The 23,954-nt window shown below is 42.1% G+C and overlaps 1 protein-coding gene across 7 annotated transcripts in view; it reads right to left on the reverse strand.

Annotated features, from left to right (window-relative positions):
- Positions 1-648: 648 nt before the first annotated feature.
- The window catches only part of ZBTB38 (zinc finger and BTB domain containing 38), a 50,504-nt gene continuing 27,198 nt past the window's right edge, over positions 649-23,954 (reverse strand). For 5 of the 7 annotated variants that reach the window (XM_073674398.1, XM_073674393.1, XM_073674392.1 and 2 more), the window contains exon 2: positions 649-5,056. In XM_073674398.1, the coding sequence (XP_073530499.1) occupies positions 1,266-5,036 (3,771 nt within the window). In that variant the 5' untranslated portion in view covers positions 5,037-5,056 and the 3' untranslated portion in view covers positions 649-1,265. Of the gene's footprint in view, positions 5,057-18,855; positions 18,978-19,021; positions 19,170-23,954 lie in introns of those variants that run through there. The other 2 variants (XM_073674394.1, XM_073674397.1) reach the window with 2 other exon arrangements.

The raw sequence follows: 23,954 nt of genomic DNA on the forward strand, positions 1-23,954 counted from the left end.
CCGTTACATTTTAGGATTTACTAAAATGGGCAAAAGAACCCCTAGGTACATACTAAAATTAAATCTAACACAATGCAATAAAAAAAAAGAAATATCCTTTGGTTGCATAGATAAAATTATCTCCCATTCTTTCTGGTTCTTTCAGGCACAATCTTGAAAAAAAAAACTGTTGAAACATTATTAAAGAGGTGGTCCACTGTATAAAATTATCTTTACATTGGTTTCTAATATAAAGAGATACAAATGTATTTCTAAAGGCGCCTGATCTCCAGCCAGTCAGTCTGACCGATACACACACAGCACTATGGCGGGCCAGCACAGGAAACGCTCAAGCACAACCTGGAAGTATCGGGACTGCTGATAGCGGAGGACTAGGACAACTTTCGACATACCCATACATTAGTGAGCTTTATAGCTTTATATTAGGATCACAGCTAAAGAACTGTTTTTTTACAAGTGGACGACCCCTTACTGATCAATACAACACGGTAGAATGTCATAATCTAAACAACGCATCTTTTAAAGAAATGATGACAAATAGTTACTTTGTGTTAACAGTATAATTCACTATAACATATTGTGTGCGATTCCGATTTTGAAGATACACATAGTTTTTTTTTTTTTTTCTTTAGTCCTGGCTGCAGTGAGTTCTTTCCCTAAATAATACACTAAATACAATATAAAATATACTGTACAGTTTATACTAAATGTAGCATAATATATGGTATTAAAAGAAGCAGTCCACACAGAGGTACCCCATATATAACAGCACTACGAATGAGCTGAACGCTAAGGAGGAGCTGTGATATCATTGCAGGAACGTGCTGTCATTTTGTATTGGTCGTTTCTGTCCCACTAAATATCTCATAATCGTAACATATACAGGGGGAATGGAAACCCCTAATTTGGATTACAATGTAAAGGAGTAAAAGAGAATTTTTGTGGTCTTTTATGGACCCGCCACATATATACAGAAAAATCGACTGACTGCTGCTTTAATAAACGTATATTATACTGTAATCTGCACAGAAGGTGTTACATGGCAAACTGCGCTCAAAAACACACTATAAGCTGTTGTTTTCTTTTACATAGGACTGGTGCATGGATGTACAGCTCAGGAAAAATAACACATATTAACACTAAAAGTTTTGATAACTTTTGACTATTTTAACCATTTCTGCTGCAATGGGGTCTGCGGTTGTCCCGTTGCAGCAAGGGAGTTAACAAAATAGTTTGCACTGCTTCTGTTTTCCCATTTGAATCTTTTACGGGATAAATGGGGTCTCGAAACTAGTCATTGTCTTCAATTCAGTGAAAGTCTTAGTACTTTCTTTTAAAGATGAATGATCAGAGTTCATGCTTTCCTCTAAGTTGTATTGTCTTGTTTTCCAGTGCTTCCAGCCTCTGGGGGCCTCCAACAGCATGGTGCTGTTTAATCCTGTTGGTGGTGGCGCTGGAGTCATAAAATTGCTATCACTTTCTCCAATATCATTTACATTCTCCACGAGACTCGCAGCATTAACATTCTGGGGGGATACTTCGGTAACGCTGTTGTTAAAAGACAACAATGGAGCCTCGCAGTCATCGAAGGAAGGAGGAAAACTTTCAGGCACATTCAGGGAACTTCTTTCTTCAATGATATTGGACTCTTTGCTAGAACTACTGGCAATATTACTCCAGCCACCTATTTCGGCTGTAGACGGTGAAAAGTCTTTATGTTCTTTATACTTTAGACCCTTGAGATAGTGCTTCTTTTGGTGCATCCCGAGAGCTGCTGCAGTTTTGCAGACTTTAGAACAATGGAAACAAACAAACCCTTTAACACTCTGTTCTGCTAAATGTTTTTGCTCGTGGTTCTTTTTTGTACAAAGGTATAGGAATTGCTGGGAGCAAAACTGACAGTCATACGTTTTTTCTCTAGTGTGAATCCTCTCGTGCTTTTTCAGAGTTTCATGTAACATAAATGACTTGCTGCAGTACTGACACGTGAAGCTCTTTACAGTCTGATGGATGCGTTCGTGTTTGTTTAAATTCCCTGGGAAGGAGAAGCACTTTCCGCATGTCTTGCAGGGATAGGGTTTCTCCCCGGTGTGACAACGCATATGCACTTTTAAAGTTGAAGGATTCCGAAAAGATTTCTGACAAAGTTCACAAAAAAAGGGTTTGCTGTCCATTTGCCACTGTGCGGTAACCATTTCTACCTTATCTGTTTTCTCGTGGTCTAGAAAATCTTCAGTTTCCAGAGGTTTCTCCTGTTCATCTTCCTGATCTCCAGCATGCACAGTAGAACTTTTTGCGTCCGTTACGTTAACCTCATCTACGTTTTCTACATCAATAAAATCATCCTCAAGATCTCTACTTCTACTGTGTTTTTTCTTTTTCTTGAGTTTTCTAAATTTTTTAAAGTGCTTAGATTTCTTTTTAGGTTTGTAGTTATAATAGGGTCGCCAAGGTTTGTCAGACACATCCTGGTCGCTGGCGTCATCACACATTTCTTCCATTTGAATACATTCTGATTTACGAAGTCGATTGGAGCTCCTTTCTTTCTTGTCTTCATCAGATGTTTGCCGTGCTTTCTTTAGTTTAGACTCAGAATGCCTTGGTTTTCCATTTCTCCTGAAAAATAGCGATGAACCAGAGATCTGTCTTTTTACCAGAGCTTCGCTTCCAATTTTGACTGTGATCTGGCAAAGCGGAGCAATGCCACTATTTACGAGAGTTCCGGGTAATGCTGGTTTTGCTATGTATGTTTCTGTTTTATTTCCTTCCCGAATAACACTTTTGCTCTTTTTATATGAAGTGGCAGGTTGTGTAACTTCTCGTCTTTCCGAATATGACTCTCCTGCCCTGTACTTATCTGTCTGCTCTTCCTCACTGTTAGGTTTTGACTGTGTAGCTTCAACATTATTTTCCTGATAAGTATCTTCTCTTTCTGGTGATACAATGGTTCTACTGTGATTCCAACCTATTCCGTTTGTTGCTGTTCCTCCGGTCACAGCATTTCCATGCATGATCACAGAGGATACCCTACTGCTGTGCATAATCACTGAAGGTGCTGACTTGGTAGTGTTAATAACAGTGGGAAGATTTTGATTCTCAGTATAGGAAGGACAGGCTTCACTATCACATACTGTTGGAGTGGAATCCAAAACTTCATTGGGAGTGCTTGAGTTGGGAGCAGGTAAAACATTTGCATTTTTATCACACTGTATTATATTAAATGGCCAAGACTCCTTGTTTGTGGTTGTAGCATTTTGTGATGCTGGGTCTTGTGTACAAGAATAGCTTTCCTGGTTTTCCAAAGCAAACGGCTGAGAGATTATTGGATTTTGTACAACAGTAGCCATGTTAAATGAATTCTGTCCTTGGAAGTGGATTCCGGAGTGCTCTGCAGAGTCATTCCCAGATCTGTTCAAGGCCGCTCTTTTACTCTTCATCGGTAAAAGTCGATATAATTTGTAGGGATAGATACTAGATTTGAGACCTCTATTGTTTGCTTTACTCCCTACACCTAATCTTGGATCAATTCCATGAGAAGATTTTTGATGATTTTTAAGAATGTAATAAGTCATAAATGTTTCTAGGCAGAATATGCACTGATATCGCCGATCCCCTGTATGCCAAATTTCATGTTTAGTTCGATATTCTGCTAAGGCAAACACTTTGCTGCAATAATGGCAAGGATAGGATTTTCTCCAGGAGTGGACATTAGAATGACGTCGAAGACTTGAAAGGGTAACATAATTTCTCTTGCATACAATGCAAACATAAAATATTTTACCATCTACTATCTTCACAAAGTGGTCTGTTGCAGCTGAGGAACCATTGGGAAGGCCATTCTGGTCAGATGTTCCATCGGCTGAGGTAACCTGTGAAAGGCTGTTGGGTAACCTCATATCTTTTTCAGTGTGGACCACTTTAAAACAGATTTGTTCATGTCTCTGTAGGCGTTTGAAATGTGCAAACTCTTTGCTGCAATTCTTACAGCTCAATGTCTCATGATGCCTTTTAGGTAGCGGATAAAGTGCATTTTCACAGAGAGGCTGAGGGACGGGTGGGTTACTTGGAGGAAGTGGCAGTAGGAGACTTTCATTTTCCCTTTGGCTATAGAAATCCGAAGGGTTGGCCGTTTGGTCAGTTGAGCAGGTAACATTTGTCGAAGCACTACTCTGGACTACAGCTTGGGGCATAAAACACTGAGGCTCTAGCACAGGCATGTTGCCAGTTGATGACGGTTCTTGGATACTGGGAACTTTATGTGGTGTGGTATCATCACCATCCCCTAAATGACTAAGCTTATTGCTATGATCAAACACTGTGTCTCTTTTGTATGGAGCATCCCCAGGAGACACTGCATAAGAATGCTCAGCCAAGGTGTTAACTGGCTCACCATCACTACAGACACCAATATCAGAGTTACTTTTATCGTTCTCTTCTTCAGAAGGGCCGTTAGACTTCTTAAAATTTGCTCTCAAATCAAGAGGAGAAAATCCATTGACTTCCGTTTCCAAAATGGAAAATGCATTGGTTATTCTTGGTCCACTAGCAACCGCTGGGTCATCTCCCTTTTTATCTACAATTTCTGATTTCAAACCATTCTCTCCTCGATAAAATGCAGGTGGTAAAGTTCCTTCAGTTTCTGTTGAGCATGTGACAGCTGAACATTTCTTGGAAGTTTTTATATTTTCTAAAAATGTTATTCCTAGTTTTTTACCAGCATCTGCAAGATCAGTAAGGGTCTCCTTTTTCTTCACTGCAATCTTAGAGCTGTAAATAAAATTCAGTATCTCCGTAAACGTGTCAGCTTTGAAATCTGTGAGTTCCAAAACATGTCCTTGTATTAAAATACTCTGGCTCCGGAACTGATTCCTAAAATATAGACTTGAGGCTGCCAGTATATTCCTATGAGCCTTAAATTTGGTATCTTCAACCACGATGGTGACATCACACAAGAATCCTTGCATGCGCTGCTCATTCAGATTACAGAGAAGACTCTCTCCATGAAGGCAATCTGCTAGGTCTTCTGAAGTGCACATTCTGATTCAGGCATAGAAGTCTGTGAAGACAGAAACAAAATAGATTAGTTTATAGTCCACCAAACTGACTAAAGACATCTCAACCTATTTCATCTGTACCTAAGTGATATGTGAAATATTAATATGCAAAAAATTCTAAAATCACCAATCCAATTTCTTTAAATGTACAGCAGCAAAAAAAAAAGTGCTGCATATGTGTAAAAGATGTCTGTAGATAAATCTCTCATTATTATAGTTGATTTGCATCTTGATTCAAAGGGCAAAATGTTTGCAATATTGTATCATGATTTTTTTTTCCATTTCTTAGGAAAATATTGTCTATTTTCTTTTTTTTTCTTAGATACATTGAACTTTTATTGCTCCAAACTGATTATTATTTTGTTTTTCTTAGTTTTGGGGCACACTATGTTACCCATAAAACAGGATCTCTAAAGCTAGGTTCACACCTTGCATATTTGATGTGGATTTTACGCATGCAAAATCCACAGCTGTTTACTGTACCAGCAAATGGATGAGTTTTACTGTCATACAACCCATATGCTGTGTGGTTTTGTCGTGCGAAATCCATGCAGTAATTGGTTCTTGGTGTGTTTTTTAAAAACTGCAGCATGTTCATTTCTGTTGCGGAAAAAAGCTCCCTTTGGGCCATTTATTTTAATGGGGACCATGAAATCCACAGTTTAAGCTGCTGTTCTGTGCTTCTTGGTGTGGTTTGCTCAACAAAATACACATACTGAGTATTTGCAGCAGATTTTTCTGCACTAAAAACCTGAGTGTGGGTAGGAAAAATGCTGCATATTACTGCGCGTTTTTGATGTGTTTTTATGTTGATTTTTCCCCATTCTGTTGACTAGGAGAAAAATGCTACAAAAACACTGAAAGAATTGACATGCTGCAGATCTGAACAAAAAACAAACAAACAAAAAAACTATTTAATGGTTCAAATCTGCAAGGAAACAAATAAGCAGTGTGTGCACGAGAATTCAGAAATCTAATTCACTTTGCTGGTATTGTAAATTGCAGCGTCTAGAATAAAACGAGGAAAAAATGTGAAGAAGTGTGTGAAGAAGTCCTAAGTGTGGGAAACGTGCAGATTTTTGTTGCAGAAATACTGTGGATTTCTAATTAGACAGTCACACCAAATGTTCATGAAGTGAATCCAGCCTTAAGATGTAAAGTTTAATGCTGATATTTTTGGGATAAAGATAAACTATTATTTTTATTACTTTTTTTTTTAGGTATTCATTATTATTTTATACCATTGAAGGGTTGCAACTACAGATGAGCGAACCCAAACTTAAAAGTTCGGGGGTTTGTACCATACAGTTAGTGTCCGGTGCTAAACGCTGAACACGGAGTTCTCCCAGTAGTTTGTTGAACTCTTCGGAGTTCCGAGAGAGAGAGACAGTTCCAAAGTTCGGGTCCCCATTGTTTTCACAGGGATTCAGGTTCTGGTTCAAGTTCGGTTACAGTTCTGATACCTGAACCAAACTTTATACGAAAGCTCAGGTCAGCTACCAGAATCCGAACTTCCACGGGTCCGCTCATCCCTAGTTGCAACCAAATGCATAATTGCGCAGACTGAAAAATTTAATTGACATGTGAAATTAATTCTAAGCATGACAAAAGAAGATTTTTACCTAAAGAAAAGGAAAACCCACTGCACAAGTGGGAAATTCTCTGCAGTTATTGACCGGTTCAGAGTATGAAAAATGGTAGTAATTGATAAGTGTGCATTGTAATAGCAGGTATCATCAAAATAATCCAATGCATGGGGGTAGCAGCTCATAGCTGACAAATCAGTGCAATGCAATAAATGTGCAATGGCTATGGGGCTTTTGATACAAGGTACTTCCCACAGGAATAGCACTGATAGCTGTCCCATCACTGCTATAGCATTGGCTGCTATCAGAAGCTTGTGTAGTCGTCCTAGGTGTTCACTTACGAGAACTGCTTACATGTTTCTATTATCCTACAGAGAGGTGTCACTGATGTAGTAGAGCTTCGGCATGCTTTGTGAGAAGCTAGATGAAATATGACAGACAATAATAATACAAACTTCCTTCCAAGTTAGCATCAAAAACATTCTCATAACAAAACCACAAAAAAGCCCTAAAATGTATTATCATTTATTTAACTTAAAACAGCAGGAATTGCAGAATAATCTGAAATGCATAAGAACAACTTATTTTCATATGCCACGTTAGGACACATGGAGTCCTCATGTAGCACAGGGATTTTTTTGGTTGTCCAATGGAAATAGATGTTTTGTTTTACAAAATTAGCCCTTCAGTGAACGTTCGATGTAGACCCCAAAGTGTGCGGGTGGTGCCCCTAAAGATCAGCTAAGATATGTTAGGGAAATTACTATCAAGCGTTTGCATACATGATTGCAATTTGCACACATTCGGTGAAGTGCCAACTAGACATGCTAGGACTCACTCAACACAAGTAAGTTGAGCGAGGCTGAGCATGACTGGTCTGAATGTGGCTGGAAGTAAGCAAATCACATACTTGCGGTCACATGCCCGCCCGCTCTCGACAGTGACATCAGATAGTCCTGACAGCATGTGGTGCGTGAGCTGTTAGGATTCAGAAGTGTGCAGTTACAGAGTGACTGCAAACTTTCGCCATAAGACTGGACAACCCCTTTATAAAAAAGACCTGTTACCAGGTCAAAAATAGTCAGTTTTTGCTCCTATTTTATTCCTGCTGCTCTCCTTAGTATTCTTTTTTTTTTTTTGGAAGGGGGTGGTTTATGGATCATCCATATGGTTCCAGAGATATGGCCATTTTTAATTAAGGGGATATTTTAATGATCTTTAGCAAAGGAGTGTGACTCGCAGAATTCTCTTGGGTTGTGTCTTCAGGCTACGCTACATTATTACCCTGTGATCAATGCCCCTTGGGGAAAAAGTATGAACATTAGAAGTAAGTCAAAAAAGGCTCATATCTCAGAAACCGTATGGAGGATTTTAAAAAAACATATTGGGGTGCACCGGGAATCAAATGCGAGAAAAAAACTGTCCACTTTTGACCTGGGGACAGGTCTTTTAAAAAAACATTTTAAATCCCAAATGAATGACAATTAAGCCCCACCTTCAAGACCGCCTTGGAGTGGAATCATCATAGAATGGTAGAGTTGGAAGGGACCTCCTGGGTCATCTGGTCCAACCCCCTGCTCAAAGCAGGATTCACTAGATCATCTCAGACAGATGTCTGTCCAGCCTCTGTTTGAAGACGTCCATTGAAGGGGAACTCACCACCTCTCGTGGCAGCCTGTTCCACTCATTAATCACCCTAACTGTCAAAAAGTTTTTTCTAATATCTAATCTGTGTCTCCTCCCATTTAGTTTCATCCCATTGCTTCTAGTCTTTCCTTGTGCAAATGAGACTAAAGATGATCCTTCTACAATGTGACAGCCCTTGACATATTTGTAGACAGCTATTAAGTCTCCTCTCAGTCTTCTTTTTTGCAAGCTAAACATTCCCAAATCCTGCAACCGTTCCTCATAGGACATGGTTTGCAGACCAGTCACCATTCTGGTCGCTCTTCTCTGAACTTGCTCCAGTTTGTCTATGTCTTTTTTAAAATGTGGTGCCCAAAACTGTACACAGTATTCCAGATGAGGTCTGACCAAAGAGGAGTAAAGACCGATAATGACTTCACGTGATCTAGACTGTATGCTTCTGTTAATACATCCCAGAATTGTATTTGCCTTTTTTGCTGCTGCATCACACTGTTGACTCATGTTCAGTCTATGATCTATTAGTATACCTAAGTCTTTTTCACATGTACTGTTGCTTAGCTCTATTCCTCCCATTCTGTATATGCTTTTTTCATTTTTATTGCCCAGATGTAGTACTTTGCATTTTTCCCTGTTAAAAACCATTCTGTTGGTTGCTGCCCACTGCTCCAGTTTATTTAGGTCTTTTTGAATCCTCTCTCTCTCTTCTCTAGTATTAGCTATCCCTCCTAGCTTTGTGTCATCAGCAAATTTAATCAGTTTACCCTCAATTCCTTCATCTAAATCATTGATAAAGATGTTGAACAATACAGGTCCCAGGACGGAGCCCTGTGGTACCCCACTTGAGACATTCATCCAGCTGGATGTGAAGCCATTTACAACCACCCTTTGAGTCCGATCACTAAGCCAGTTATGAATCCACCTAACAGTTCCCTGGTCCATTGCATACTTGGTCATTTTTTCAATAAGGATGATGTGAGATACTTTGTCAAATGCTTTGCTGAAGTCAAGATATACTATATCTACAGCATTTCCCTGATCCACCCAGTCAGTGATTCTGTCATAGAAGGAAATTAAGTTAGTCTGACATGACTTGTTAGTTACAAACCCATGCTGACTCTGGTTAATCACTTCATTCTTATCCAGGTACTTACATACATGTTGTTTAATAATTTGTTCAAATATCTTTCCTGGTATAGAAGTCAGACTCACCGGCCTATAGTTCCCTGGGTCCACCTTCTTCCCCTTTTTGAAGATAGGAACAACATTTGCTCTTCTCCAGTCTTCTGGGACTTCTCCTGTTCTCCAAGAATTTTCAAAGATTATGGAGAGTGGTTCTAAAATTTCTTCTACAATCTCCTTCAGTACTCTGGGGTGTAATTCATCTGGACCTGGAGACTTGAACTCATTTATGTTAGCTAAATATTCCCTCACAATCTTTCTGTTTACTGATAACTTGGATTCCTCTATTCCTTTAAAAGGACAGTGAAGATCAGTTGATGTTACATTTTCTTTCTGAGAGAAAACAGATGCAAAATAGGAATTAAAAAGTTCGGCCTTCTCAACATCCTCTCTTACCATTTCTCCATTTTCATCCTGTAAAAATCCTATAGCATCTTTGACTTTTCTTTTACTTTTGACATACCCCCAAAATCCTTTTTTATTGCTTTTGACATCTCTTGCAAGCCTTAATTCATTGTCAGCTTTAGCTAACCTGATACGTGCCCTGCAGGATCTGCAGACTGCATTATAATCTTCTTTAGATATGCCTCCCTCTTTCCATTTAATAAACATTTCTTTCTTTCTTTTTAGCATGTGTTTAAGTTCTGTGTTCATCCATCCTGGTTTCCTTAAATGCTTCCCATTCTTCCTACTTTTCGGGATTGTTAACGATTGTGCTTTGAGAATCTCATTTTTAAAAATTTCCCATCCTTCCTGGACATTTTTGTCCTTAAGGACATCCAGCCATTGGATCCCTCCTATTCTCTTTCTGAGTCTCTTAAAATCTGCCTTTCTAAAATCTAACCTTGAAGTTTGAGTCTTCACATGTCTTCCTCCTCTAGTTATCCAAAATTCTATAATAGCATGATCGCTGCCTCCTAGGGTCCCAGCCACCTTTACCTCCTCAACCATTTCCTCCCTGTTTATAAGAATTAGATCCAAAGTAGCAGATCCCCTTGTTTTCTCCCCTACCTTTTGGAAGATAAAGTTGTCAGCAAGAGAGGATAAGAATTTGCTTGACCTGTTAGTTTTACTTGAGAGAGATTCCCAACAAATGTCTGGATAGTTGAAATCTCCCATGACCACTACGTCATATTTTTTGGAGAACTTGGTCATTTGATACATAAAGAGTTCATCCATATCTTCAGCTTGCCCAGGTGGCCTGTAGTAAATGCCTACAATGGTGTCCTTTCCGTTGTTCTCTCCTTGTATTCTTACCCAAACAGTTTCCACAGAACTCCCAGTCTCTGAAGCTTCAATCTCTGTGCAGATATACGCTTTTCTAACATACAATGCAACACCTCCTCCTCGTTTATCAAGTCTGTTTCTTGCAAATAAGTTGTATCCTTTTAGCCTTTTATTCCAATCATGTGTATCGTCCCACCAAGTTTCAGTGATTCCAATGACATCATATTCTTTTTCCTGCATTAGTAGTTCCAATTCTCCTTGTTTGTTGCCCATGCTTTGTGCATTTGTATAAAAACATTTTAGTTTGTGATTGGTTTCTCTTCCTCCCATATTTTTATTATTTAGATTTTTTTGTCTTTGTTCTTCTTTTCCACTTCCAGTAGCAGAGATCTCAATAGTATTTGTCAGCTGTATGGCTTTTTCTGGCCTTTTGCTTCCTTTCCCACATTGTTCTAGTTTAAAGCTCTTCTGATGAGTGTAGCAAGGCGACTTCCAAATACATGTTTTCCAGTCTTCGTAAGGTGCACCCCATCTCTAGCAAGTAGTCCATCGTATAGGTAATTCATTCCGTGATCCAGAAATCCAAATCCTTGTTGACGGCACCATCGACGTAGCCAGTTGTTCACCTGTAGAATCTTATTCCACCTCATTGTTCCATGGCCATCCACTGGGAGGATGGATGAGAAGACCACCTGCGCTCCCAATTCTTTCACTTTCTTGCCTAAGTCTTCAAAGTCACTGCAGATGGTTTCCAGGTCCTTTCTTGCGGTGTCATTTGTCCCCACATGTATTAGCAGGAATGGGTAGTGATCTGTAGGTCTGAAGAGTCTTGATATCCTGTCAGACACATCTTTAATTTTTGCTCCTGGAAGACAGCACATTTCTCTTGAGGTTATGTCTGGTCTGCAGATAGCGGCCTCTGTTCCTCTTAACAGGGAATCCCCCATGACCACCACTCTCCGTTTTTTCTTCACAACATTCTTCTTTCTCCATCCAGGAGGATTCTGAGGGCTTACAAGGTTATTCATTGCTGGCAAAGTCTTATCTTGCTGTATTTCTTCATGGTTCTCCTGTGTGAGAGCCTGGTACTGGTTCCTGAGCAGTATGGGTGCTGACTGCCTCTCGATCCTCCTGCTTCTGTGGGTCACATGCTTCCATTCCTCTGTTTCGTCAGGTGCAGTTCGAATTTCTTCTCTTTCTGAATCATGAAGAGATAATTCTGCTCTGTCTAAGAACTCTTCACCTTCCTTAATGATTTTCAAGGTAGTTAACCTCTCTTCTAGATTTCGCAACTTTTCCTCCAACAGGGACACAAGCTTGCATTTCTGGCATGTGAAGTCTGGCTTTTCCACTGGCAAGTCTGTGAACATGTAGCAGGATATGCAGCTCACCAAATGGCTCCTGGACTCTTCCATGTTCTTATTGTTAATGTTCTGAAAACAGTGAAAAAAGCTTAAAAAAAAAGCTTCAAAATGCGCGCGCCGGTAGGCGCGCGGTTTACCGATGTCCTCTTTTAAGCTCCAACAGCCAAAATCCAGTGTTCTTTGAGCTCGCGGAGACTCTTCACTTACCCCAAAATGCAGTGGGAATATGCAAATTATCTCCTCAGGACTCCTCCCCTGGTTTACCGATGTCCTCTTTTCAGCTCCAACAGCCAAAATCCAGTGTTCTTTGAGCTCGCGGAGACTCTTCACTTACCCCAAAATGCAGTGGGAATATGCAAATTATCTCCTCAGGACTCCTCCCCTGGTTTACCGATGTCCTCTTTTCAGCTCCAACAGCCAAAATCCAGTGTTCTTTGAGCTCGCGGAGACTCTTCACTTACCCCAAAATGCAGTGGGAATATGCAAATTATCTCCTCAGGACTCCTCCCCTGGTTTACCGATGTCCTCTTTTCAGCTCCAACAGCCAAAATCCAGTGTTCTTTGAGCTCGCGGAGACTCTTCACTTACCCCAAAATGCAGTGGGAATATGAAAATTATCTCCTCAGGACTCCTCCCCTGGTTTACCGATGTCCTCTTTTCAGCTCCAACAGCCAAAATCCAGTGTTCTTTGAGCTCGCGGAGACTCTTCACTTACCCCAAAATGCAGTGGGAATATGCAAATTATCTCCTCAGGACTCCTCCCCTGGTTTACCGATGTCCTCTTTTCAGCTCCAACAGCCAAAATCCAGTGTTCTTTGAGCTCGCGGAGACTCTTCACTTACCCCAAAATGCAGTGGGAATATGCAAATTATCTCCTCAGGACTCCTCCCCTGGTTTACCGATGTCCTCTTTTCAGCTCCAACAGCCAAAATCCAGTGTTCTTTGAGCTCGCGGAGACTCTTCACTTACCCCAAAATGCAGTGGGAATATGCAAATTATCTCCTCAGGACTCCTCCCCTGGTTTACCGATGTCCTCTTTTCAGCTCCAACAGCCAAAATCCAGTGTTCTTTGAGCTCGCGGAGACTCTTCACTTACCCCAAAATGCAGTGGGAATATGCAAATTATCTCCTCAGGACTCCTCCCCTGGTTTACCGATGTCCTCTTTTCAGCTCCAACAGCCAAAATCCAGTGTTCTTTGAGCTCGCGGAGACTCTTCACTTACCCCAAAATGCAGTGGGAATATGAAAATTATCTCCTCAGGACTCCTCCCCTGGTTTACCGATGTCCTCTTTTCAGCTCCAACAGCCAAAATCCAGTGTTCTTTGAGCTCGCGGAGACTCTTCACTTACCCCAAAATGCAGTGGGAATATGCAAATTATCTCCTCAGGACTCCTCCCCTGGTTTACCGATGTCCTCTTTTCAGCTCCAACAGCCAAAATCCAGTGTTCTTTGAGCTCGCGGAGACTCTTCACTTACCCCAAAATGCAGTGGGAATATGCAAATTATCTCCTCAGGACTCCTCCCCTGGTTTACCGATGTCCTCTTTTCAGCTCCAACAGCCAAAATCCAGTGTTCTTTGAGCTCGCGGGGACTCTTCACTTACCCCAAAATGCAGTGGGAATATGCAAATTATCTCCTCAGGACTCCTCCCCTGGTTTACCGATGTCCTCTTTTCAGCTCCAACAGCCAAAATCCAGTGTTCTTTGAGCTCGCGGAGACTCTTCACTTACCCCAAAATGCAGTGGGAATATGCAAATTATCTCCTCAGGACTCCTCCCCTGGTTTACCGATGTCCTCTTTTCAGCTCCAACAGCCAAAATCCAGTGTTCTTTGAGCTCGCGGAGACTCTTCACTTACCCCAAAATGCAGTGGGAATATACAAATTATCTCCGCAGGACTCCTCCCCTGGTTTACCGATGTCCTCTTTTCAGCTCCAACAGCCAAAATCCAGTGTTCTTTGAGCTCGCGGAGACTCTTCACTTACCCCAAAATGCAGTGGGAATATGAAAATTATCTCCTCAGGACTCCTCCCCTGGTTTACCGATGTCCTCTTTTCAGCTCCAACAGCCAAAATCCAGTGTTCTTTGAGCTCACGGAGACTCTTCACTTACCCCAAAATGCAGTGGGAATATGCAAATTATCTCCTCAGGACTCCTCCCCTGGTTTACCGATGTCCTCTTTTCAGCTCCAACAGCCAAAATCCAGTGTTCTTTGAGCTCACGGAGACTCTTCACTTACCCCAAAATGCAGTGGGAATATGCAAATTATCTCATCAGGACTCCTCCCCTGGTTTACCGATGTCCTCTTTTCAGCTCCAACAGCCAAAATCCAGTGTTCTTTGAGCTGGCGGAGACTCTTCACTTACCCCAAAATGCAGTGGGAATATGAAAATTATCTCCTCAGGACTCCTCCCCTGGTTTGCCCACAAAGGCTCCTTTTTTGTACAAGGTTCGCATAAACCCTATTTTTAGCGTGGGTCGCAGGCTTGTTCTGGCAAAATCGTGACTGTAGGCAATTCTGAAGTGCATATAAGTTACATTTACCGATATTATAAAACCCCCTATTTGATCTATTAGATCTAGGTTTTCTCATAGTTTTCCCCTAATGAAAAACAGTTTAAAATCCATGATTATAGTTTTTAAAAGCAGAACGATAACATGATTTAATGTACTTTCTTTATGCTATATTTTTTCTGCAATGTAATGTTAAATATCACCGTTTTCTATAAATTTAATAATACAATTTTCTGCTTTTTTGCTACTGGGACCCTAAGGAAACAGCTATGATCTTCAAGGGCACTTACTGTACATGGCAGCAAGTATTCAGTTTTTCCTGTGTCATATGTGGATGTGCTGAGAGAGGCGCTGTCTGTAACTGATCTCTGTTATGACTAATTGATGGGCTCCTGAACAAAAGTCTACCCCTCACAATTGGGTATTGTGGATTCAAGGGTTTCTAAAGCAAATAATTCTTAACATTTTCTTGGTTACCTGAGGGACAGGACAATTTGTTTTTTGTCTTCTGGGTCTATATTTAGTCTCTTTTCACACTGTATTTCTTCCTTTTGCTAAATGCACATGCCGCACAGTGTACGTTCTTTTATTGGATGCCACCGTATGGGATGGCGCAGCCTTGCATGTGCTGATAATATTGTTAGTGAGACAATTGCTGCTAGGAATGGCGCCATCTGCCACAGCAATTTATGGAAACCTTGTAGCTTGAACAATATTCCATGTTGAAGGTGACTAAATAGCTGTTAGTATTTAATGGAAAAATGGTGCAATATGTTAATAATTACGGCACCTAGATCTCAGGTACATGGACTTCCCAAATCGATAGTCACCCTTCAAAGGTTTCTTAAGACCTGGCGCTACTAGACTGAGTTCCAAGAATCTGCCAAATTCAAAGCCATCTTGGCTTAATGAGCTGGATCTTTTGTACTTTGGCTAGGCCCTTGGGGTGGGAAGCAAGAAATCTACCTTGTTTTTAACTCTCTCATCCTTTATTGTACGTCTTTTCTTCCCCTATCTCTTTCTATTCTCTCATTTCTTTCTCCCATTTCCCTGCCTTGGTCTTTGTGATTCTTTGGTTACTATATTTTTATTGTATTATTATTGTTTAGTCGAGTCCATGTGCCCACTTTCCCTTTTTATTTTGAATTATATTGTGTGGGCCTCCTCCTTAGGAATCTTTGTTGTAAATGCTTTAAAAAGTATTAAAGAAGTTGTTCACTACTTGAACAACCCCTATTCATACCCCTCGCTTGGCTTCCATAAAATAATAAAGCCTATACTCACCTCCCGTCCGGTGCCATTCCCGTAGTGTCGCACTCGCTCTCCTGGGGCTCTCGTGCTGGTGTTGTGACATGTGAGCCCTGCGTCCAATCAGCGCTGCCGTCACTTTCCCCAACTCCTGACGAATTGAACATGAAGAGGAAGTCAGAAATCAGCTGCAACCCGGACTTCCTCTTCATGTTCGATTTGTCTGAAGTCTGAGACAATGACGCCAGCGCTGATTGGGCGGCAGGGTCACGTGTCACAACAACAGCATGAGAACCCCAGTACTGCGAGTGCCAATACCGGCACAGGAGGTGAGTACAAGCGTTTTTATTTTATCGGGGCCAAACATTTTGATCAAGGAGTGGTTGTCCAAGGAGTGGACAACCCAAGGGGTTAGCAAGTCAACTATTGATGACTTGTCCTTAACCTATTCTGAGCATAGGTCATCAATATCAGATCGGATACCGCGTTACTCTCTCGGCGCTGTACATGCGGTCATTCTGAAATCAATCTGTAGACTGATGAAGGTCGAATTACAGACTGAAACGTTTCTTGTTTTCTGGATCGTTTTCATAAATAAACTATCAATCTTTCGATTCACACATCAGTGCCAAGTTTCTAAATACTGATTGACGGGATAGGATCCTACTTGAGCACCGACCTACCGGAAGTGCTGTGCTTTGCCTTTCTAATTATGGATCTGTTCAATGTCTAAATTGGATAACTGATCGGTGTAGGTGCAGCGTATCTGATCTGATACTGATGACCTATCTTCTGAATAGGATATTAGTACTGGATGACAGGACTGCCCCCTTAAAAAAATTCTAAAGATAAATATAGCACCTGATATACTGGTATCTTTCACAATTTTTGATGCAATATTTCAGCTTTCATTAGTATCTTTAATAAATGAATCAGACTGTGAGAAACATTGTGGGAAATTTATATATATATACAGTACAGACCAAAAGTTTGGACACACCTCATTTAAAGATTTTTCTGTATTTTCATGACTATAAAACAACAAAACAACCAGACACAAGCTTTAATTTTTCCAGGATCCCTTTAAAAATAAAAGTCCATTCCACAAACTTTTATACATTTAGGAGCTAAGAAAGTATTATCATTAACAGATTTACCTTTAATATACACTTTAAGAGCACGGGTGGCGACCTATTGATACTGGGGGAGTCATATGAGCAATATAACATTCTTTTCCCCAGGTTATCACGGGACAATGTAACAGGATGCAAGCCTTTGTTGATTAACCTGCTGTGGTTCAGGTATGGCCTTACATTAATTTTCAAGTACAGTAGAAAAGTGTTGGAAAATTGTCATTATTATGTTGAAAATTCTACCCCACACGATGCCAAAAGAAATTAAAATGTTTGTTTAGGGAATCACATTTTTATTTGTAAAAGGACTCAGATTTACCGTACATAAAATAGTAGAAATTAAAATAATTACCAGTATGTAAAAATTATAAGAAGTGATATTCATTCTCCCAGATCATATTCTGATACTCACCTGGTCCTTGCTGGTATCTACTTCTAAGTCTCATCTATTTCTGGTCAGCCAATCACTGGCTGAGGCGGGTCATCACTGCGGGCACTGATTGGCCAAGCAAGCATTTCTGGGGTATTAATACCGGACCAGGAACTACAGACCAGCAAGGATCGGGTAAGAGCTGGAACTGAACCTAGTTGTGGTTTAGAAAGGAACAAATTGATTCACAGGACACTGGTCCAGCAGCTACGTCAGTAGTCCATGGCTGCCAGAGGGGGGCCCACAAAGTATCAGTGTTTGGTCAGTATTCGGTCAGTATTTTTTCTTAGGAGTATAAGCCAAAAACCAGCTGAGGAACAATCAGAGAAAAGGTATAATGGAAGCAAGTCACCAATTCTGCATTTATCACCCACTCCTGGTTTTGGCTCCCACTCCTGAGAAAAAATACTGACCGAATACTGACCAAATACTGATAGTGGGGCTGTGACCTTTCTTCCAGCATGCCAGGTGTCTCTTCTGATTAATAGGCCCGGTGCCACATAATGCATGCGCTATGCCGCAATGACAATGACAAACAGGGTCTACAACCCAGAAGACGGGATTCCAGAAGGTAGAAGGTCACAGGGATCATTTCCGGCAGCCAAAGACTGCTGACGTGGCTGCTGCTAATCCACTCACTCATCTCTCACAGGGATACATTTTGCTAAGTTTAGGATGGGGGTTACATGTTGACTTTGGCCACCACACAAGTCAAGAGACTAAAGTTCGCTAGGTGTCGCAGCCCAATACAGGTAAATGGAGTTGTGTAGCCCCAGCTTTGAACTGATCTACATTTTGGAACTCTACATGGTTGCGCTATATTCACATGTGTAGTTTCTGATGCAGTTTTTATTTATTTTTTGACTAAGCCAAGACTGGATCTAAGCGAGAGAAAATGTTAAAAAAGAAGGATCTTTCATTTCTCCCGTCTTTTATATCCAAAGATGCACATATGATGACGGCTCTACAAGTACTAATCAACACCGAATAAATCAGAAGCTTCTACTAGGAACACGTGAAGGTTAAATCGGTGGATGTAGGCGCCACCGGACAAACTCGTCTCGTACGGGAATGAATAGGGTTAATGCCTGAGAATAAAAAAATAAATAAAACAAAGGCCCAAAGATGGGCAGCGCCTGCTGAAGATGGAGCCGTAGGCCTGCGGTGCTGCCATGTCATGCCACACTGCCTCACTGCATACAATACTGAAGGATGTGCGCCCGAGCACTCGGTATAACATCTGCCCAGCATGCGTCTGCCTGACAACATATAGAATACAGTTCACACACAAAACAGATCATAAAGCACCAGGGCCAAACACAGCAGTGCCATACACAAGCCCAAGAGCAGCCCTGCAGCAGGGGCAGCTGCAGTAATACCCCCACTGTCACAGCCCTGAATCTGCCATGCACCAGGGCATGTGGGCACATAGGAAATATGACAACTTCTAAGATGCTAATATGTTACACTCACCAAACACAATACAAGTGTGATGTAACCAGTGCAGAAGTCACTGGCCCAGCTGCTAGCACAGATCTGGCTGGAGCCAGAGCTTTCCCCACCAGTAAAGCTTCCTGCAGCCCTGAGTTTGCATTAATTCTGATCCATATGTAAAGTGTGAGGCCATGGCAGCCCTTACCTCCGTGCAGCCGGGATGTTTACAAGCAGTGCTGAGTATGGGGCGCTGCGCGCTGTTCTGCCACCAGGTGGCGCCCGGCACTCACAGGACAAACTGCTGAGCATGGCCGGCTCCTCCTCGCTCCACAATGACCTAATGGCGGTGACATGCACACTGCGGGGAGAGTGATGTGGCCGGTGACGCTCCGGAGTCAGGACATCCACATCTATCCAAATACAATAACAATCCTATGGGAAGTGTCACTGGGAACTGGCACCTCTATATAGCTGGGAGTAGACTGTAATGACTTCTGCTACTTGTAGTTCCACAGCAGCTGCAAAAATGTGGGAAAAGTATGATAACGAATGTATAAGTAATAGATAACTGCTGCCCATAGCAACTAATTGGGTTACAGCTGACACTTTGCCAAGGTCTAATGAATAGCGACAGCTGGAGTGCGCTGGTTGCTATCGACAACCAATGCACCATTGCCATCTACCTACAGCTGTGCCGTGGACTTGAGAATTAACCCCTACACGTAGGCTGCCAAGCTCTAGGGCTCGTCAGGTGAAAGCACGTTGTCACCTGTTCACAGAAAAGGTGATAACCTATTGATCACAAGGGTCCGACCACCGGGACCCGCACTGATCGTCAGGACCTGCACCGATCGTCAGGACCTGCTCCGATCGTCAGGACCTGTACAAATCGTCAGGACCTGTACCGACCGTCAGGACCAGCACCAATCGTCAGGACCTGTACCGATCGTCAGGACCTGCACCGATCGTCAGGACCTGCGCCTATCGTCAGGACCTGCACCTATCGTCAGGACCTGCTCCGATCGTCAGAACCTGTACCGATCGTCAGGACCTGTACCGATCGTCAAGACCTGTACCGATCGTCAGGACCAGTACCGATCGTCAGGACCTGCACCGATCGTCAGGATCTGCACTGATCGTCAGGACCTACATCGATCGTCAGGACCAGTACCGATCGTCAGGACCTGCACCGATCGTCAAGAACAGCACCGATCGTGAGGACCTGCACCGATCGTCAGTACATGCACCGATCGTCAGTACCTGCACCGATCGTCAGTACCTGCACCGATCGTCAGTACCTGCACCGATCGTCAGGACCTGCTCCGATCGTCAGAACCTGTACCGATCGTCAGGACCTGTACCGATCGTCAAGACCTGTACCGATCGTCAGGACCAGTACCGATCGTCAGGACCTGCACCGATCGTCAGGATCTGCACCGATCGTCAGTACCTGCACCGATCGTCAGGACCTGCACCGATCGTCAGGACCTGCTCCGATCGTCAGGACCGGCTCCGATCATCAGGACCTGCACCAATCGTCAGTACCTGCACCGATCGTCAGTACCTGCACCGATCGTCAGGACCTGCTCCGATCGTCAGGACCTGCTCCGATCATCAGGACCTGCACCAATCGTCAGGACCTGCAGTGATCGTTAGGACTTGCACCGATCGACAGGACGGGGCATTTTTATCACTGCTCGACATCCACTCATTGTATTCATTATGGCTCAGCTTTTTCTGGCAATGAATGTAGTGGTGGTGGTCTGACATCTGACCTGCTCTATTCTAAGAGGATGAAAGTGCCCCTTCAGGGATAAAATATTCCCCGTTCTGCCGATCTGTCCAGGTCCCAGCGGTCGGACCCCACCAATCAATAACGATAATATATCACCGTTCCTGAAGATATGTAATAGCTTGTTTTCACAGGACATTCTCTTTAAAGCTCATGGACGTAAAGTGTTGCTCCACTTTCTGCATTGGAAGGTGAGCGGCACCAATGGCGTCCCATCGACTGGTGCTAATGCAGGTGCACAATGCCTGACAAACATGGCCCCCTTACCTCTTGGGCCCCTGTGCGACTGCACAGGTTGCACCAATGATATGTCCACCCCTGCATTATAGCATTATCCTCTTATATGGTCCCCATGCATTATAGCTCAGGTATGACAGTGGCGTAATTTGAAACTGGGCACCACTGCAAAATCTCCAAAAGGGCCCCTAATTAATATAGGTCTTTAATAGTACTGGTCCCCTCATGTGGGCCAATGGGATGCTTTAGCTCAGGTGCAGCTGCAACACTTGGCGTTATTCCCTATACAGTGCGTTGTGAAAGTATTTGGCCCCCTTGAACTTTTCTACCTTTTGCCACACTTCTGGCTTCAAACATAAAGATATAAAATTCTAATTTTTTGGGGAAGAATTAACAACAAGTGGGGCACAATCGTGAAGTGGAACGAAATTTATTGGATATTTTAAACTTTTTTAACAAATTAAAAACGGAAAAGTGGGGCGTGCAATATTATTTGGCCCCTTTACTTTCAGTGCAGCAAACTCACTCCAGAAGCTCAGTGCGGATCTCTGAATGATCCAATGTTGTCCTAAATGACTGGTGATGATAAATAGAATCCACTTGTGTGTAATCAAGTCTCCGTATAAATGCACCTGCTCTGTGATAGTCTCAGGGTTCTGTTTCAAGTGCAGAGAGCATCATGAAGACCAAGGAAAACACCAAGCAGGTCCGAGATACTGTTGTAAAAGCCGGATTTGGATACAAAAAGATTTCTCAAGTTTTAAACATCTCAAGGAACACTATGCAAGCGATCATATTGAAATGGAAGGAGTACCAGACCACTGCAAATCTACCAAGACCCGGCCGTCCCTCTAAACTTTCATCTTTAACAAGGAGAAGACTGATCAGAGATGCAGCCAAAAGTCCCATGATCACTCTGGATGAACTTTAGAGATCAACAGCTGAGGTGGGAGAGTCTGTCCATAGGACAACAATCAGTCGTACACTGCACAAATCTGGCCTTTATGGAAGAGTGGCAAGAAGAAAGCCATTTCTCAAAGATATCCATAAAAAGTCTTGTTTGAAGTTTGCCACAAGCCACCTGGGAGACACACCAAACATGTGGTATAAGGTGCTCTGGTCAGATGAAACCAAAATCAAACTTTTTGGCCACAATGCAAAATGATATGTTTGGTGTTAAAGCAACACAGCTCATCACCCTCAAAACACCATCCCCACTGTCAAACATGGTGGTGGCAGCATCATGGTTTGGGCCTGCTTTTCTTCAGCAGGGACAGGGAAGATGGTTAAAATTGATGGGAAGATGGACAGAGCCAAGTACTGGACCATTCTGGAAGAAAACCTGTTGGAGTCTGCAAAAGACCTGAGACTGGGATGGAGATTTATCTTCCAACAAGACAGTGATCCCAAACATAAAGCGAAATCTACAATGGAATGGTTCAAAAATAAACGTATCCAAGTGTTTGAATGGCCAAGTCAAAGTCCAGACCTGAATCCAATCGAGAATCTGTGGAAAGAGCTGAAAACTGCTGTTCACAAACGCCCTCCATCCAACCTCAATGAGCTCGAGATGTTTTGCAAGGAAGAATGGGCAAGAATTTCAGCCTCTCGATGTGCAAAATTGATAGAGACATACCCCAAGCGACTTGCAGCTTTAATCGCAGCAAAAGATGGCGCTACAAAGTATTAACTCAAGGGGGCCGAATAATATTGCACTCCCCACTTTTCAGTTTTTAATTTGTTAAAAAAGTTTAAAATATCCAATAAATTTCGTTCCACTTCATGATTGTGTCCCACTTGTTGTTGATTCTTCCCAAAAAAATTAGAATTTTATATCTTTATCTTTGAAGCCAGAAATGTGGCAAAAGGTAGAAAAGTTCAAAGGGGCCAAATGCTTTCACAATGCACTGTAGCTAGGCTCCTGGGATTCATGATGAATTGTATGATTAGGAATTATTAATTCTTAAAAAAATACTGTAAAAATTAGAGAAAAGTGCTTCATATGGCAACATCTGATGGCACAAAATGAATGTAGGTACATTAGTTTCCCCCATCTCCACAATAGCGGCCGTCACCTGTTGTGTTTCTGCGACAGCCGGATTACAGGTAATGGGAGTTTGCTTCTGGCGACCTTTAGACTAATTCCTACTGGGGTCCATTGATGAAATCAGTAGTTTTTCATTGTGAAGTGAATGCTACGCTCCTCCCAGTCCACAATGATGTAAATGAAATGCTATATTCTTCTTTATGGGATATAAAAGTCTTATAAAGAAGAATATAGCATTTCATTTCCATCACAGAGTCTCTGTCATTGGGGATCGGGAGGAGCGAGACATTCACAGACTGATTTTTGACAATAAATAGCCTAGGAATTACTAATGTCACTTATCATTATATTGTGATTATATTTTCATTATATCCACTGTCCAGTAATAAGCTCACAATTTATTGTACACCGATTAACTATAATATTTAATCCACCCGCCTTGTATTGTATAATTTCTCTTTATGCCGCCAAAACTTATCTGACCCATCGAAGCATGGACTTCGGAATACATCTGAAGGTGTCATGGTATCTGGTGCCAAGATGTCAGCACTAGAGCTCTGTACTTGGCAATCTACGCCAATCTCATAGGCAACAAATGGTGCAGTTGACTCACATGCACGTTACGACATTCAAAGAGGAGGGCTGCGGTCCAATTCTAGTGTCAGCTAAGAGTTCCAGCGATCAGGCACTCAGATCATACAATTATCACCTATCCTATGGAACGTTGTAAGGTGTGCCCTCCATGGTTTGGACTTATTTTCCCAGAACATCCCATAGTTGCTCAATCAGATTGTGATCTAGGGGAATATGGAAGTCAAGTCAACACCTAGAACTCTTTGCCATATTCTGTGAATCATTTATGACCAATGTTTGCAATGTGGTGAGAAGTACAGTAATATCCTACTGAAAGAGGGCACTGTCATGAGGGAATACTGTTGGCATGAAGGGCTGTGCAGGGTCTACAGAAGTGTTTTGATAGGTGTTGGTTGCCAAACCTGCAAGGGCCCAATTTTTCCAGGTAACTTTGCCTAGAGCACCACACACTATATCACTATATCCACC

The sequence above is a fragment of the Phyllobates terribilis genome, unplaced genomic scaffold, assembly GCF_046119375.1.
Source record: "Phyllobates terribilis strain yellow unplaced genomic scaffold, ASM4611937v1 Scaffold_3__8_contigs__length_932513732, whole genome shotgun sequence".
NCBI classification, from domain to species: Eukaryota; Metazoa; Chordata; class Amphibia; order Anura; family Dendrobatidae; genus Phyllobates; species Phyllobates terribilis.